The 17862-nt window shown below is 56.8% G+C and overlaps 1 protein-coding gene across 1 annotated transcript in view; it reads right to left on the reverse strand.

Annotated features, from left to right (window-relative positions):
- Nucleotides 1–13536, reverse strand: part of DAB2IP (DAB2 interacting protein) — a 188667-nt gene extending 175131 nt beyond the window's left edge. The window contains exon 1 of the mRNA XM_063081870.1: nt 13331–13536. Within this exon, the coding sequence (XP_062937940.1) occupies nt 13331–13370 (40 nt within the window). The 5' untranslated portion in view covers nt 13371–13536. The remainder of the gene's footprint in view (nt 1–13330) is intronic.
- Nucleotides 13537–17862: the final 4326 nt, after the last annotated feature.

Consider the following 17862-nt stretch of genomic DNA (forward strand, 5'->3'; position numbering starts at 1 on the left):
TTCCAGATGAATCCTGGCTCTGCTGGCCCCTTCCCCAGCCCTGCAGCCCCTCTTGGCCTTGGATGGCTGTCCCCTATCCCCCACTGTTGTGGGGGAGGGAGAGGATCTATCCCCAAACACAAGCGCTTTTGTTCTCCCATGCAGGCAGCTTGGCCCTCAGCCCTGCACCCTCCGGTAGAGTTTTCCTCTCACTTAATGAGCCCGGGTCAGCTGGAGGATGAGGAGCTGGCATCCAGGGGCTGGGGCAGGGGCCAGAGCACAGGCGACTTCTGGCTGCAGCTCTAGACCCTGTCCCTCCCCTGCTCAAATCCCTTCCACAGCTCCTGCTTACTGTAGGACAGAGGTTCTTAATGGGGGCACATTTGCCCCCTACCCCCACTCCAGGACATTTGTCCATGGCTGGAAACATTTTTGGTTGTCACACTGGTATCTAGTGGGTAGAGGCCAGGGATGCTGCTAAACACCCCATGATGCACAGGACAGCCTTCCGCGACAAAGAGTTATCTAGTCCTAAATGTCAATAGTGCGAAGACTGAGAAACCTGCTCAAGGATAAAGCCCCCCAACCCCATGTCCTCCTCTGTCCTGTTCAGCCATATGTGCAGTCACTCCTGAAACCCATTCCCGCCTCGGCACCTCTGCCGGGGCTATTTCTCTTGCTGGGGTGCCCTCCCTGCTGCAATCCACTTAGATACATGTCATTCCTCCCCACCCCTTTCTGCCTGATGGGACCCTTCCCTGCTGCTCACACCCACCCAGCTGCCCCTCTCAGAAGCTGCCTCTGATTCCCTGATGCACCGATCCCTCTTTTGCCTTCCTTGGCACTTGCCAGCTTTGTCCCTCCTGAGTCTCAGATTGTCCATCAGTACAATGAGCAGCTGAGGTGAATGAGACCCCAGGCCCTTTGTCACTCTGACACAGCCCTTCCACCTCTCCCTGGAGCAGGACTAAGCAAATGGGGTGCTCAGTGCAGATCAGAGTGTGATACATGATGAGAAGCACGTGGGCTTTGGAGCCAGCAGGACAGGGTTCAAATCCTGATGCGACCATGTCTTAGCAGTATGACCATGGGCAAATCGCCAAACCTCTCTATGTTTGCTCCTCTATAAAATGGGGATAGGTTCTCCAGTGTGAGCTCTACAAGCCCATGCTCAAAATGCTCTTGCACTTTCCCTTCCCTTCCCTTCCCTTCCCTTCCCTTCCCTTCCCTTCCCTTCCCTTCCCTTCCCTTCCCTTCCCTTCCCTTCCCTTCCCTTCCCTTCCCTTCCCTTCCCTTCCCTTCCCTTCCCTTCCCTTCCCTTCCCTTCCCTTCCCTTCCCTTCCCTTCCCTTCCCTTCCCTTCCCTTCCCTTCCCTTCCCTTCCCTTCCCTTCCCTTCCCTTCCCTTCCCTTCCCTTCCCTTCCCTTCCCTTCCCTTCCCTTCCCTTCCCTAAGAGTCTGGCTGGTCTACCTCCTCGAGGAGCAAGAGGGGGATGATTAGATCTGTCCTCCTGCTTCTCCCCCAGAAGCTGAGCTTGCACTGGGCTGCCAAGGACATTGGGGACCGAGACCGCCAAAGCCACCACACAGGAAACTGGAGCTGAGCAGCTCTGGGTGAGCAGCCAGCCCAGGAATGCCACAGCCACTGGATCCCAGCCCTCTTGGCCTCCCTCCCTTTAAGCAGCTCTTCCCGGCTTCCTAGCCTCTTCCTGGCCAACGCTTCTCCTGCTGGGACTGTGACCTCTCAGAGATGGGCAGCTAACCGGACCCAGGGTGGGGGGGGGGCACTGTGTTGGGTAAAAGTGCGGCCTGGGATCTTAGGAAGTCTGGGAGACACAGCCCAACCATCTCTCCCCTGCTCGAAACTACTCATGGCTCCCGAGGAGCAGGATGAAGCCCGAGCCTTTGAGCCTGGTGTTCAAGGCCTGCCAACCTCTCTAGGCTCCTTCCCCTAACTGTCCATCTGGATTTGGGGGTCCAGCCTCACTGAATGGCTCGAGGGTCCCAAATAGGCTACTCTGTGGTTCCCAACTCCAGGCCTTTCTCTGAGGCCACACTCTGGTTAACTTTAAGCTCAACACACCTCCCCTGCCCCCCAGAGGCCTCCCTGCCCTGGGCTGTCATTTAGCTCTGGGTGACTGTTCTGAGCTCTTCCACGAAGCAGGGACCAGCCTCGACTTCCCTGGGCCTCCAGTGCTCATCAGCATGGAGTGAACATGGAGGAGGGGCTCAGCTCCAGTTAGGAGAACCTGGGCAGGGAAGCCCCTGGTCTCCAGCTGTCCTCCTCCAGGACTCAAACATCCCATGCCCAGGCACCCTTTAGATAACTGAATCCAATCTCTAGGGTGAGGCCGTGGGTCATCCCTCTCCAGAGTGATTCTGGGGCATAGCAAGGGTCAGAACTCTCTGGATGACCTGGGTCAGCCCAGATCCCCGTCCCCCAAGCCAGGTGCAGTGGACAGCCCTATTAGGTGAGGCTAAGTCCCACAGGAGGCTTCTAATGCTCTCTAATACCCCTGTGTGTTGCATTGACCGGAGAAGCCCTTTACAGCTTGCAAAGTACTTTTACTTGCATCAAGTTATTCATTCATTCATTAGCCACTCAACAAATATTCAGGGAAAAGTGCAAGGGCCACAGAGTTGAAGCTTCAAGGTGTGTGCATGGCAGGGACAGACACATTGACTGACAGATTGGTGGCCAAGGCCACCAGAAGTGACAGGGCTGCCCCCAGAGCCCTGAGTGGAACCGTGTGGGGGAGCAGAGGAGGATGCTGGGTGTAGGAGTACATCTTAGAGAGGTCCCCTGGTCTGGGTGGGGACTGCATGGCGCAGGTGAGGCAGGAGGCCCGGGTGGGGGCAGGCAGAGGTGCAGGCAGCGGTGGGTGTGACCTAGGACATGTGGGGTTCAGAGGTGTGGGGAGGCGGAGATGGATTCGAGACACCCAGATGAGAGGAAGAGTTGGCGGGGGCTACAGAGGGCAAGGGAGTCCTCCTCCTCTTGCTTGGGCAACTGGCGGCTTGGCTGGAGGAGGAGGAAGAGGAGCCTGCCTGTGAGGGAGACTGAGAAGGCTGGAGGGAAACCAGGAGACTGAGAAGGCTGGAGGGAAACCAGGAGACTGGGAGGGTCCTGGGAGGGGGTGGGAGGTGAGAGAGCCAAACAAGGACAAAGACGAAGAGTAGTAACAGTCGGCATTGACTGAGTGCTCGCTCTCTGCTAGAGCAGCTCACAGGATCCCATCTCACAGATGGCAAAACTGAGACTCAGAGAAGTGACATCACTTTGCCAGAGCCACATACCTGGCAAGTGGCAGAGATCTGATGCAAACTCAGCTGCCAGGCTCCAGGGACCTACTCCCTACCAGGGCCTCTCCTCCAGAGGAGAATGCCCCAGATTCTGCTTTCGGGACTCCATTGGTGGCCTTGGTTGGAGCAGCTGGGGGGCAGGGGTGGTGTTGAAGACCATGTGTGCAGTGGAGAAGCAGAGGCCAGAGGAGAAGTGAGGTTGGACGTGGGCTGGAGGGGGCAAGGTGGTGAGGAAGGGATGGGAGAGACCTGGGCTCTTGAAGGGCAGAAGTCAGGCCAGTGAGGAAGGTTGATGGGGTGGTCCTCAGGCAGGTGGGAGGGGATGCAGAGCCAGGGCACGGGATTGGCCTCAGCTGAGGAACTGAGGGCAGGAGGTGAGAGCGGGAGCAAGACCACCGGTGGGTTTGGAAAGGGCCCTGGAGAGGCTGCGGAGCCCGAGCTCGCTGCCCTCATTGCAGCGCACGGTAGCTGCCCCGCCCCACCCACCATGTCCTTGTGGACGGCCTGGCGCTGGGCAGGCAGGGGGAAGGAGGCACAGACAGAGACAGAGACAGAGACAGAGAGAGTCCTTCAAAGGATCGCCCACCCCTCCACGCTGTCAGAGGCCCGGTCTGAAAGAAGAGCCCAGAAGAGGGGGGACAGCCACCTTCACCCCATCCAGCTGGCAGGAGGAAAAACTAAAGTGTCTCAGAGCAAGGCACCCGCCAGAGCCCCTGGTGCCCTGGTTTCTGGGCCATGGAGTCGGCACAGCCTCAGCCAAAGACAGTCTCTGCCTCCATCCCCACCCCCAGGGAGGAGGATGCTGACCTGGGATAGTCCCCAGAAGGCCCCTGAGTGGGGCCCTGACCCTGGCAACCCTGGGCTTCAGGGCCCAGAACCAATGCCTGCTCCCTCTGCAGACCCATGCCTACCTCCTGAGCTCCCTGGCTCCTGCTTTGGTTCGAGGTCCCTTCCCTCCACCACCACTGCTGACAGCTGCCACCTCTGTTCTCAGTGGCTAACATTCCACACTGCAGAGGGCAGCATGAGGCCATTTATCTGAGGGAGGTTTGGTTGGGTAGAGGGAGAGAGAATCCCCGGTGGAGGTAGGGTGGGGATGGGGCACAGGCACCCCTAGCCATTTCAGAAACTTCAATCCCCGAGCCGGCTTTTCTGGAGCACAGACCCACTGGCTCTGCTACAGTCTGTGGAGCCTGGGGTGGGAGTGCGGGGTCCCCACACCTCACATGCACACACACGGGCTTCTGCCGAGACAGGGACCACTCACAGCCATGCTGTCACCCTCCCGCAGAGCTCCTGCTCATGCACGTGTGCCTGTGCACACACAGGGGCGCTCTGGGAATGTAGGTCACTGGCGGGAATGCCTCCGGCCTGGGATTGTGGTGATCCAGCCATGCAGGCACATGCCTCCAGATTGGACAGAAATCCACCCCTCCCTCCACCTGCCTCTTCCCCTGGTCTCCTGTGTCAATCTCAGCCAAAGCTTCCTTAGGCCTGTGTTTTGTTTTCCCCAGAATCCCGCTCAGACTGCCGGATCCCTGGCTCTGTTAGGGGAGGGGACAGGGTTCCTTCCTACCCGGCTTTTTCTCTCTGTGTCTGCCCCTGTGCTGGGCGATGCGGAGTCCACAGGAGATGGAGGGATGTGGCTCCCACCTTGAAGAGTTCTAAGGCATGGCCCATGACATGTCCTAGGACTAGAGGCGAGTAATGGCCAACAGGGACAGTCAAGGGGAGAACAGAGTAGCCTCACCTGGGCTGGTCAGGGCTGGCTTCCTGGGGGAGGTGGCAAAACCCTGGCTGGGCAGCTGAGCAAAGGCCTCGGCAAGCCTAAGAAAGTGGTTCTGACCCACGCTGGGAAGGCCCCAGAGGCTCCCATCCCTCCACTCTGGTATCGAGGCTTCTCTCGAGGTCACATCACAGACTCCTCTACAGAAAACCACTGGCTGGCCCTGCAGGCCCTTCAGACACAGCAAGCCCAGAACCTCATTCCCCCTCCCACCCAGAATCTGTTCTTCCACCCATATCGGCCTCTCAGTGTGACACTAACATCCCCTGCCACACGGGCGGGCGAGACATTAGGGGTCATCTTGACCTCTTTCCTTACCCCACCCCCACTCGGCCTCCAAGTTTCCTGTCTGGCTCACCAAGCAGCTCACAGCCCAGAGGCGCAGACAAGCAGGGAGGCAGCTGGACTTGACCCAGCAGCGTGCAGTGAGACAACAGGAAGCTCAGAAGCCCAGAAGCCCAAAGAAGGCAGTCAGGGGAGGCTCCCTGGTGGAGGTAATTGTGCTGAGACCTCACATGGAGTGGGACAGGCCAGGCTGGGGGTAGTGGGAAAAGCCAAGATGGGAGAGAGTTGCTGGCAGGGGAACAGCAAGTGCCAAGGTGATGCAAGAGAGCAAGAATGGCAAGTTCAAAGCAGATGTTCATTCACCACGTGGGAGTGGAGAGAATAAAACAAAGGCTGGGGCTTGGAAACAGAGCAGAGGTGTCACCTGAGGGGTCAGATCAGGGACTGCCCTGAGGCCCCGTTAATGAGTTTGGACTTTATCCTGCTGCAGTGGGGGGTCCGGTGGGGGTTTAAGATGCTGGTGAGTGGCCTCCTCTGGCTACACATAGAGGATAAGTTGGGGGGACAGGTGGAGATGGGGAGCCCCAAGAGAAGCCTGTCCAGGTGTCCAGGTGGAGCCTGGCCTGACTGGGGGTGGGAGGGTTGGGGTGGGAGAAGTAGGTCCTGGGAGAAGGAGAGTCAGGACAGATCTCTGGACCTCTCAGGAGATAGAAAGGATCTTAAGAGGGTCTGGTTCCTCCTCTCTGATCCCCATTGTCCCATCGTATAATAAGGGATGGACAGGAGGACACTGGTGGACCCTCCCTCCTGGGCTTCCTCACACCTCAGGCCATTTCCTGTTTCCTCTAGTCTCCCTGAACTTCCAGCAGTCAGCCCAGGGAGGAAGCTGGGGACACACGGGGCCTGATGGGGAGGGCCCACCTGCCTTCTTGGAATAAGGAAGGCCAGAGCTGTGGTCCAGCCACCTGGGTGTGAGTCAGGCCCCGGCACTCACAGGACTCAGACTTGGGCAAGTGCCTCAGTTTCTTCACCTATAAAATGGGGATCCAACAATGTGGCAGGAAATGCGTTAGGTGGTAGGAAGCTCAGGGGAACAGGACTGTGCTATTGACTGATTTAACAAAGATCTGTGACTCGGGAGCCTGCCCAAGGCAGTCACTGTCCAGGACAATACAAGAAGGAATGATCTACACCGCTTTGTGCTCATAAGAGGAGGAGTTTGCAAGGTGGCTGCTGTGTCCCCACCCCTCCAGTGAGGAGGTCGAGACTCAGAGAATCAAGTGACCCTGGCAGGAGAGACACCCAGACCTCTGAGTGTCTAGTGCAGTTCAGGAGGGAGCCACCAGAGTGAATAGTGAAGTGGGTTTTTGTCCTAAGCACACAGGAGCTCCTGCATGAGCTGTTCCCTCCCTCTCTCCCCAGGAGCCCCTCTCTCAGAGGGATGCCGGCTCCTCTCTCCTGAGCTTTATTCTGGCTTGCCCCCCACCCCGCTGCAGACACAGGGCTCCCTCCCCACCCCAGCCTCAGTCCCTGCCCTTCTTATGCAGCCAGCTGCTCAGGCTTGGGCTCATAAATGATTTAAGCCCCTCCTATACAGCCTCATTGTTCTTTGTTGACTATCCTTCCCGATCTAGCTTCTTCCTAGAGTCTGGGGAAAGGGGGCATTGGGGGTGGGGGGCCCAGCACTCGTCCACCTGCCCAGCCAGAGAAGTTCAGAGGCCCAGGCATGGCTGCCAGCAGGACCAAGGCTCTCCTGTGCATGGGGAAGGGCCGTGCATCGGGGGCCAGGACACAGATGGAGGTGTCCAACAGGCCAAGTTGGAGGTGTGGGTGCAGCCCAGAGTGGCAGAAAGACCACCGGAGTCTGGGAGTCCCGGGTTTGAATCACAAGGGCCCCTCCATAGCTGTGTGGCCTTCCTGGGGCGCTTCTCAGCCTTGATCATCTCATCTGAGCAGTGGGGTTGCTCCTTCCTCTGTGAGGAGTCACTGACCCCATTTACATAGAGCTGGGCACACAGCAGGTGCTCAGTAAGTGAGATCCCAGCTCTGCCTCACTGGTCTCATCTCTTCCCTGGTAAGAAATGGTGGGAGTGTGGCTTCTCCACTTCCTTCAGTTTCCCAACCTGGTTCAGGACAGAGCCCTAGAGCAAGAGGGAAGATCTGGACTCTGGCCTCCCTTCCCCACCCCAGGTAGGCCAGGCTGGTGTCATCACCCCAATTTCACAGATGGGGAAACTGAGGCTTGATGAGGGCCCAGGTCTTTGCCCAGGGATTGTGGAGTTAGCTGAGGAACAAAGCCAGGTGGAGGCCTGAGAGGTAGGGCAGTCCCAAGCAGTGGCAGGAATGTCCCATCCTCACAGACGCAGCCTCGGGGACAGCCTAGTGGGCACTGGCTCGGAGAAGGGGCTCCCTCCTGGGACAAACCCACCTGATTCTTGGCTTGGCTGTTCACTAGCTGTGTGGCTTTGGGCCGGTCACCAGCCTCTCTGAGCTTATTTCCCCGTCTCCAGCATGCGAATGGTAACAACGGGAGATGGGAAGTGGGATGATGTAAGGCACGTGGCTGGGCACGTAGCTGTTATTTTTATGATTTGCCTCTATCTCTTATCAGCTGAGACAAACCCTCCAATGGCATCTTCAGCCTCTCCCTCCTCAGCAAAGGGCCCCCCGACATTGTTCAGCCCAAAATAGCCCTCTCTTTAGACCAACCCATCACAGCTGCTTCTGCCGCTTGCTGTCCCCAGCTGAGCTGATATGGCTCCAGCCACGTCATTGCTCTTGTCCCCTGACCTGCTTCAGTGAATACTCCCTGGGGGGGAGGATTTTCCATGGGCAAATCGAGGGGCCTCCAGGTGGCAGCTTTGGCACAGTGATGGCTCTTGGAGGGTGCAGCGAGATAAAGATCCCAGGCTTTGGACCTGGAGCAACCTGGGTTTGGATGGCTGCCCTCACTGTGATCTGGGCCAGTCACTTAACGTCCCTGAGCCTGTTTCTTCATCTAGAAAATGGGGCTAACAGAAACCTACCAGGTTTATTGTGAGGATTCAAGAAGACAATGTACATAAAGGACCTTTCAGAGAGCCTAGCACGGTGTAGGTGCTCAGTAAATGGTACTGGTTATTACATCTGCAACACTTGGAATGTTACAAAATCACATCAATCTGCCTCCCTGCTGTGGCCTCTCAACAACCCCGGGGCAGATGTCCTTGCCGGTTGTTGTTGGGAAGAAACTGAAGGTTCTGAGCTTCTGAGCTGCCTGTCTACCCCCCAAGATTTACAAAGCAGCCAGCCCCTTCCGAGCATCTATCTTGGCCATCTGTCTGAGCCCAACTCCCTCCTGTCACTCCTCTGGAGCTCTAAGATGACCCAGGAAGCAAGCAGGGCAGGGCTGAGTCTGCCCATTTGTCAGACAAGGAAGCTGAGGCTGAGGAGCAGGGACTTGATCCAGGCCACCCAGTGACAAAGGGAGCCGGGATGAAGCTCAGGCTGCAGGGAGGGAAGAGGGTGCCAAGTGCTGCCTCGGATTTGGAATCTTAGGTGGTCAGAGCTGGAACATTCAGAGCATGCAGTCCAGCATCCTTGACTGACAGCTAGGGAACAGAAGCCCAGAGAGGCAAAGGATGTCCAAGGACATGGAGCAAGTAAAGAGCAGGGTCCAGCTGGCTCCATTCACTCATTCACTTGTTCATTCATTCATCCAACGAGTGTGTACCAAGTGCCTTCTCAGTGCCAGGCACTGCGCAAGACCTTGGGAATACAGCGGCCAACCAGCAGCCAACCAAGCACAGCCCCTGCCCTCAGGATCTCATGGTCTCAAGGAGAGTCAGGCCAGTGGCCAGGCACTACAGACATGCCCTGGTTGAGGTGGCACTGAGAGCTGTAAGCAATGAACGGATGGGACGTGGCATCTGTGAGGTGGGAGAAACAGCAGGACCCCATGAGAGCCCGGAGGGAGAGTGTTTTGAGCTTTTATCCTTCACGCTGGCCCATGGCCAGGCCTCCCGCTTGTCCCCTTGCTTGGCAATCACAAGGCAGATGGGAAGGATGTGCTTTTCACACAGCTCTGAGGGGCCGACACCAGATCAGATCTTGTCAGTCAGATCTTGCCTGACCCTCACCCCAATTTACACATGGGGAAACTGAGGCCCATCCCTGAAGGGCTCTGCTGGAGCTAGTGCACAGTCTCCAAGCTCTCCTCTTCTCCTTGCTTTCCTGCCTCTGATTGCTGTGTCAAAGAAACACCTGCTCCTGAGTTTGCCCCTCCCCCCAACTGTGGCCTGAGCTTCCCCTGGCCTTGCTCTAAGGGGCTCTCACCTCCAGACCACCTGGTGGGGCTCTGCCTGATGCTGTCTGCTGCTGAGAGGCCCTGATAAGAAGCCTCATTTGGTTCAGGCTTCCAGAACATCAGTGTCAGTGGCTGCGGATCTCCACCATGCCGTGGGCAAATCCTTTCAGCCCCTAAACACCTGGTGAAGGGAATCAGAATTCAGGATCTTCACCAGATGGAAGCAAGTCTACTCAGCTTGAAGCCAGGAGGGCAGCCCAGAGCCCCACCTCCAGCTCTGCAACTCCCAACCCTGTCCCCATCAAGGCTGCAGAGCACCCCAGGGACCTCAGCTTGCCAACCTCTGACTGAGAGCATCACCCTGATTGTAAGTATCAGAGAACCTCCAAAGCATCTCCAGCCTCCAGGCCTTTGCACCTGCTATTCCCTCTGCCTGGAATGCCTCTCCTCGCCTCTTTGCCTGAGCCAACTGCATTTGTTCTCACTCAACTCATTCAACAAGTGTCTGTTGGATGTACTACATGCCAGGCAGACAGCAATGCTCTGGGGATACAGAGAGCATAGGGTTTTAGTGGGGGATACAGAGATCAAACACATAAACACACAATAACATGCTGGGCAAATAAGAACAGGTCAGTGAAGGAAAAGAGAGACTAAGAGAGTGGGATCTAATTTGATGGACTGGGGGAGCATGGCCCAGGGAAGTCTTCTCTGAGGATGTGAGTTCTCAGAGACACTGGGAAGAGGAGGAAGAGTTAGCCAGTGAGGAGTGGGAGGAAGTAGTTCCAGGCAGAGGAGATGGCATGTGCAAAGGTCCTGAGGTGAGAACTAGTTTGGGGAGTGTGAGGAAGGTCAGATCAGTATGGCCAGAGCCAGGGAGTGAAGGGGTGAGGGAAGACACAGGGAGGCAGAAGGGACAGGCCTTGATGAAGGGACTATGTGGGCATCAGAGGAGGGAGGGAGCCAGGAGAAGAGCCAGCAAAAAAGACTGAGAAACAAATGGACCAGGAGAGTGGGCTGTCCCAGAAGCCAGGTGAAGAAAGTGTCAAGAAGGAGGGTGCTATGTGCTGGATGTTTGTGTCCCCCACCCCCCATTGGTATGTTGAAGCCCTAACCCCCAGAGATGCTGTGCTTGGAGATGGAGCAGCTAAGGAAGCAGTTAAGGTTAAATGAGGCCGTAAGGGTGGGGTCCTGCACCAGTAGGATTGGTGTTCTTATAAGAAGAGACACCAGAAAGCCAGCATTAGTTTCTCTCTCTCTCTCTCTCCCCCCCCCTCTGTGTGTGTGTGTGTGTGTGTGAGTGTGTGTGTTTGTGTGTGCGTGTGTGTGTGTGTGTCTCCTTACATGCACACACTGAGAAAAGGCCATGTGAGAACATACAAAAAAGGCCACCTGCAAGCCAGGAAGAGAGCCTTCACCAGAACCCAAATCAGCCAGGACATTGATCTTGGACTTCTAGCCTCCAGAACTGTGAGAAAATAATTTGCTTTAATTTCTGTTTCTGAATTTTCTGTTGTTTAAGTCACCCAGTCTATGATATTTTGTTATGGCAGTCCAAGCTGACTAATACAGAGCGAATCATTGACTTCTTCAGTGGAAGAGTCACCTCCTCCAGGAAGCCTTCCTGGACTGCAAGTGTGAGGCTAGGGTTCCACAATGCCTTGACTTCCCCTGTCAGAGTGCTTCACTCTTCCCAGACTAGCCCGGGAATGTCACAAGGTTTGCCTTGTTCTTGGATCCCAGAACCTAGTCTGGGGTCTGAAAGCATTTGCTGAGTGAAAGAATTTCGAACGAGGGCCCAGAAAGAGGAAGTGACTCCCTGAGGTGACAATTTTCCTTTGCTGCCCTGGCCCAGGATGACCCTTGGCTTTGGACCTCTGTGGCTAGCTGGGTAGGAGACCTTGGCTGGAGAAGCCAGCCCCCTCTCCAGCCAGGCCTGGGATGGCTCCCAAGGAGAGCTGCATTCCTGCCTGCCCCCTTGTTCAGGCCCCTCTGTCCCTTTGCTGCTTCCTCTTGGATCACAAGCACCTCACTGCCTGACCAGCTTCCAAGAGATCAGCAGCAGCCACCCATGACAGGCCAAGACAGGGGCTGATTGTGCCCGGGGCCCTTTGACTAGGGTAGAGGCAGCCTCAGTTTCCAGCCTTGCCCTGCCCAGAGGCTGCTGCTAGCAAACCTGGAACACAGCAAGTCGGGGTTGTCTGATCCCCCTGGACAAGGGGCTCTGACCTCCATGGGGCAGCATCCAGTGGGCCCCTCCCCGTCCCTGTGCCAAGCCTTAGATGAACAGCTCTGGAGGCAGGCAGGCCTGCCCCATGTACACCCCAGGCTGTCTGCCCCAGCCTCCCCCAAGGAACTCATCACTAGGAATTTAGTCTCATATCACTTGTCTATCTGCCATTCCAGGCTGGGAGCTCTTCCAGGGCAAGGGATGCTCTCCCCACCCCCATCCCTTTCTCCTGTCCTCCCTCCATTTACTAAGCCCCAGTTCTTTCTTAGAACTGAGCCCCTCATTCCCATCCCCCAACCCCAACACAGAGCTTGGTGCACAGGGGTCACTCAGTGTGCCTTGACCAGCCCCCTGACTGCCCAAAGATGCCAGGCCCAAGGGCTCGGTCTCGCCAAGCTCCCCTGAGAGTTGCAATTCCAGACGTGGCAAAGGGCCCCTCTCCCTGGAAAAAGCTCAGCTCCCGCAGGAGGAGAGAAATTCAGCCTTGAATCTGTGCCAGGTGGCCAGGCCTGGTTGGGGTGGGGGTGGGGGTCCAGAGGGAGAAGAACTCAGTTTTCTTAGTGCGGACCATGGTCCCACGAGGACCTGAGCCCCTAAAAGGCTGGCCCAAGCTGGGGTAAAGCTGCCCCTCAACTGCCACCCGTTCTGAGGCCACCCAGGCCTTCTTCCCACTGCGTCCTAAAGCCTGCTGCCCCCCATGCCCAGTCTTCCTGCTTCCCTCCTTTGCATGGTGCCCAGAGATAGCCAAAGTGTGCTGGGTCCCCGAACCAAAGATGTAGCAGCCTGGCCGGGCTGAACAGTTCAGGGAGCATAGTTACCTGCAACCCTGGAGCCCCAAGCCTGCAGAAACTGCCATAGAGGAACCATTCCAAGTCTTACCAGTCCCTGCCTGGACTCCCCACACGGCCTCTGTCCCAACAACTTTTCCCCAATAATCCACCCAGGGCTTCCCGTTCATTGCTTGGGAGGCTGTGGCAGGGGCAGCTCCCCCCGTGCAGTCTCTGGGGTTCTGTAAAATGGGGAGTGCTTTGAGCTCGATCTCTGGTCTTTAATTGCAGGGTATGTTCCTGTTGCCTGCTCCATCTATATTTATCTGCAGGATCTCTAATTGAATTCCCCACAACACCAGGCAGGCCTGGGGAACAGCGAGTGAGGCAGACAGGCAGGGGCTGCAAACTTCCTTCCTTTCCTTCTTGGCCAAGAGCAAAACAGAAACAGCCTAGAAACTCTCTCTTCCTTCCCTCGACCCTGCCAATGCCCAGAGTCCCAGGGGCTGCCCAAGGCCCCACTCAAGGGACCCATTGGCCCAGGGCACCCATGCCCACCCAAGGTCCCAAACCCAGACAGTGCCCAGCTGCCTGACTGCCTCCCCCCTTTCAACTCAGATTCCTGTGGCAGAGAAAAGTCTGCCTGAGCAGCGAGGCTGAAAGCCCCAACTCTGCCACTTTGCTGGCACCGTCTTACCGTAGGAGTCGTCTTGGTCCAGGAGGGAGTCGGGCTCCATGGCGTGCGGGCCCCCAGCCCCTCGCCCCGCCTGATTTATGAACCGAGTCTGTCTCCATGAGCGTCTGGGTTTCTCCTTTTGTATTCCATCTGGCGGCTTTTCCAACTAGATGACTGGGTATTCCTGCAAGCAGGCCCCTTTCCAGCCCTCGCCTTCATACAGTACATTTAAAGTAGCAGTAACCTCTTTTTCCTCCCCCCGCAGCCTGGCTGGAAACATTAGAAGGGACCGAGGCAGCAAGATGTCTAAAATAGGAAGACGCCGGGGACGGTTGGCCTGGCTGCCCGCGATGCTGGCTGCGGGGATCTGCCCGGCTGTGCAGATGGAAAAGCTAAGAGGTAAAGCTGAGACGGGGCTTAGCAGCTGGATGCTGGCTCTGGGGCCCAGGGGGCCTGTGGGAAGGGGGGAGGCCAACCCACCCATGGGAGGGGATGGGGATCTGCTGTGTTCCCCATCCAGCACCCAAACCCCAGGGGCTTCTCTCAGGCCCTACCGGAACCTCCTACTCGAATCTGTTCTGCAGACATTTCCTGCGGTGTGGAGGATGCAGAAATTGACTCATCCATCCATTCAGTTAGTCACTAAATATTTTTTGAGCATCTAGTTCATGCCAGACACCATGCCCAGTGCTGGGTTTGCAGCAGGGAGCAAGGCACCATGCCTGGCCTCTTGGAGCTCACAGGTAAATGGGTCATTGCCATGCAGCGTGTGGCAGGTGCCGCAGGAGCACAGAGAAGGGGTGCCTCACCTGGAAGGGAGAGGTGGTCAGGGAAGCTTCCTGGAGGAATGGGCACTAAGCTGGGGTCTGAAGGTTGAGCAGGAGCTAGCCGGGTGAAGAAGGAGCAGGCAGCCTGGGCAACAGCCTTCAGCTGAGATGGTGCATGGGGCGTTCAGTGCCCCCTAAATAAGTTCCAGGTAGTGGGAGCAGAGTGAATGAGGGGGCTGGTAGGAGAGGGGACCAGGAAGCTAGGCAGGAGGGGGTCGGTCAGGGCCTGTGGGGCTGGTCCCAGGCCTACCTGTTGGAGTGAAATCATACGAGTTGTCCTTTGGAAAGGTGTCTCTGGCTACCATGTGAAAAGGTCAGGCGATGGGGCAGGACTGGACTGTGGAGGCTGCCAGGTCACCAGGGAAGAGGGAGATGTGACCTCCACAGGACCAGCTCTAGTAACACCGCCTGCCATTTATTAAGCACCCAGCCCAGGTGGGGCACCGATTTATGTGTTTACCTGTGTTGTCTCATGTAATCCTCGCAATGGTCCCTTCTAAGTAGAAACTCTGGTTGTCCTATGTTACAGATAAGGACAATGCAGTTTAGAGAGGTGAAGTGTCTTGTTCAAGGTCACAGCTTATAAGTGACCTCTGGGGCAGGCCTGGACCCCAGAGAGGGCACAGCCTGGGTGTTGGGGAGTGGGGGAGGGGAAAGATGCAGTAATTCATTCTGCATCTCCCTTTCCCTGCGAGCCCACCCAGAATACAGGACAGTGCCACGGGCTGGCGGGGGAGGGAGAGCTCCATTTGAGCCCAATCAAGGAAGGCTGCCTGGGTGAAGAGGCATCCGAGTGGGGCAGAGAGAAGAGCAGGATGTGATGGGCTCAGCAGGGGAAGGAGAGGGCATCCCAGCAGAGGAAGGGCACAAGCGAAGGCACGGAGGCAGGAAGCCATCCCGCAACGGGGAATGACCCTGACTAGGAGAACATCAGGGTGGATGAGCAGGTTGGGGCTGGAGTCCCAGCCTAGGCAGGAGGGCTTGTTCCAGGGGGTGCCATGCAGCCCCAGATGGCATCCGTTCCAGGAAATGACCTCCTTTCCCACGGATGCCAGGGGTTCCTGCAAGTGGCCCTTTCCCAGCCTTCTCTGCAAACCACACTTAAAGCCAGGGGAGCCTTTCTGCCCCCACAGCACTGCTGGAAGGTGAGAAGCCAAGCCTGGATGACCTGCTTTTGGGGGACATGGCTCTGGTGCTGAGCAGAGGGGACAAAGTGAGGAGGGAGATGTGAGGCAGGGAGACAAGACAGGAGGCTGGCAGGAGGTCCAGGCCAGGGCACCGGAGGGGCATGTCTCTCCCTGCCACCCACTGCTGCCCAGTTGCTCCCAGAGCTGTTCCCAGGGGCTGCTGACGTGGTTTGCCTGCCCATGGGAGGCTCCTCCTGTCACCCTTCTCCCTCCTCCCCCACCTCAGATGACACAAATCTAAGCTCCCAACCTCCAGCTGCCTTAATTACAGGGAGGCCAAGCCCTACCCAGGCCAGCTGCAGGCACCATGCTCTGGGCTCTCCCAATCAAGGGAATATAGGGTGTGCTGTGTTGGGGGAAGGGGCCTTGGAGTGGGGAATCAGGCCCTTGGAGCACCAGCCAATAGGTGAGGTCATGGCCAGCTCTCCCCAGCTCTCCAGAGGGATCTGGGGGTCCATTTGCATGTGTGCACATGCGGTGTCTTTCTAGACAGAGTGTGGTGAGTAAGAGGATGGGGCTGATATTGACCACCCAGATTCATACCCAGACCTGCCCTGACTAGCTGGGTGATGTCGGGTGAGTTCCTAACCCTTGCGAGTCTTACTGGTACAATGGGGCCACTCACAGCCCTTACCCCAGGGTTGTTGTGCGGAATAAGTGGGGTAACGTGCATCAGAGCCTCAGGGCAGGCCCGGGTGTGTCATTCACTCCATAAAGGATAAGGCTTATCCTTATACAAATTTTTATCATTTCCACAGCCTAGCATGGGAGGTGGGGGAAAATATGGCTCCATTTTGCAGATGAGGAAGCTGAGGCTCCAAAAGAAGGGACTTGACTTGAGGGGTGTCATAGGGAGGCTCAGGATGCACCCCTCACTTGGCTGTGCCTGCTGAGAGCAGGAGGTGGGTCTTGGAGGGAGGACCTGGGCCCCTGTTCTGGCTATGCCTCCAGGCAATAGTGGGACCACGGTGAGGCTCTTCCTCCCTTGGGCCTCACTTTCCTCTCCAATAAACTACAGAGTTGCATTAACCTGGCAGTCCCCACCCTTGCAATCCATTTCCCCCTTTTTATGATTAGATATGCTTAAGGGCAACCAGAGCTCCTGCCCTCCAGGGCTTCATTGTATCGAGCGCCAGGCCCCAGGCTCTGCTTCCTTCTCTTGGTCAGCACCAGTGCAGACAGACCCATCTCCTCCTGTTCAGTGGCTGCACAACATGCCACCCTTTGGCTGTGCCATGCCTGTTTCAAGCCAATCCCCTACACCTAGGATGGACACCTAGTTGCTGCAGATGTTCATGATGACAAGCCACACTGTGAGGAATGTCTTGAATGTACCTCTGGACATATCTGTCTAACCATCTCCTTAGAGTAATACCCTAGATGTGAAGTTGCTGAGTCAACATTCCCAGTGTGGCAGCAAAGGGCCTTCAAGCCCCATCTGGTTCTTTTATTCATCCCACCAACAGCGGCTGAGTGCTGAGTTTGTGCCCGTCCCTGTGCTAGGGCCTGCGATGGCAGGTGTCCCTCCTCTCGTGGATTTACATTCTAGCTGGTGGAGACACACACGCTGTCAGGTGGAAAGAGTGCTATACAGAGAATTAAGCTGGGGCCACATGACAGAGAGGGTGACATTGAGCAGTAACCTGACTGGCAAGGAGAAGCCATTCATGCGAGTGCAGGGAACCAGCATCCAGGAGCGGGCAGAGCTGCTGCAAAGGCCGAGGTGGAAGTGAGCTTTCGAGCAGAAGGGTGGGAACGGTGGCCAGCGGGGCTGGGGCGGGGGGGGGGGGAGAGCTGTCCAAGAGGAGAGAGGAAGGTCACAGAGGCCGCTTCAGAGGGGGCCTTGTGGTCCAAGGGAGTGTGGGAGCCATTGCAGGTTGAAGCAGGGGAGTGACATGAGAGGCTCACTGGGTGCAGGGTGGAAAGTGGCCGAGGAGGGGCCAGAGCGGACATGGGGAAGCGAGGTGGGACACTGCTGTCGTCTTCGAGGTGAGAGATGCTGGGACCTCAACCAGGTGTTGGCAGCGGCAGTGGAGAAAAGAAGATGGATTCAGGGTGTGTGTAAGAAACGTGTCTAGAATGACTGATGCTTCTGGCTTGAGCAGTGGAAATGGTCTGCAGAGCTGGGAGAGGATGGGAAGGAGAGGGTTTGGGGTTGGGCATGGGGAGTTCTGCTGTGGTTATGTTAAGTTTGAGACATTTAGATAGACAGGTAGAGATGTCGAGGAGGTCGTCACTGGCTGCAAGATCAGAGCTCAGTGGAGTGCAGTGGCAGGCTGAGACAGTGGGTCTAGATCTGGGAGCCACAGCACCCACCAGCCCACTTCATGGCCCTGCTCCTGCAGCAACAGGAATTCCTGGCTTCCAGATGTGACCTATTGTTCCATGCAAAGAAAGGAGCTAAGAAGTCACTGATGACAGCTGACCCCAAGTCTGGCTGTATGGAAGGACATCAGGAGGAGGGAGTGGAGCATGGGGGAGAGATGGCAGGCCCCCAGTGGTCAGCTTGTTCTTTGCCTTCTCTGATGGGGAGGACAAG

This window comes from Cynocephalus volans, chromosome 17 (assembly GCF_027409185.1).
Source record: "Cynocephalus volans isolate mCynVol1 chromosome 17, mCynVol1.pri, whole genome shotgun sequence".
Lineage (NCBI taxonomy): Eukaryota > Metazoa > Chordata > Mammalia > Dermoptera > Cynocephalidae > Cynocephalus > Cynocephalus volans.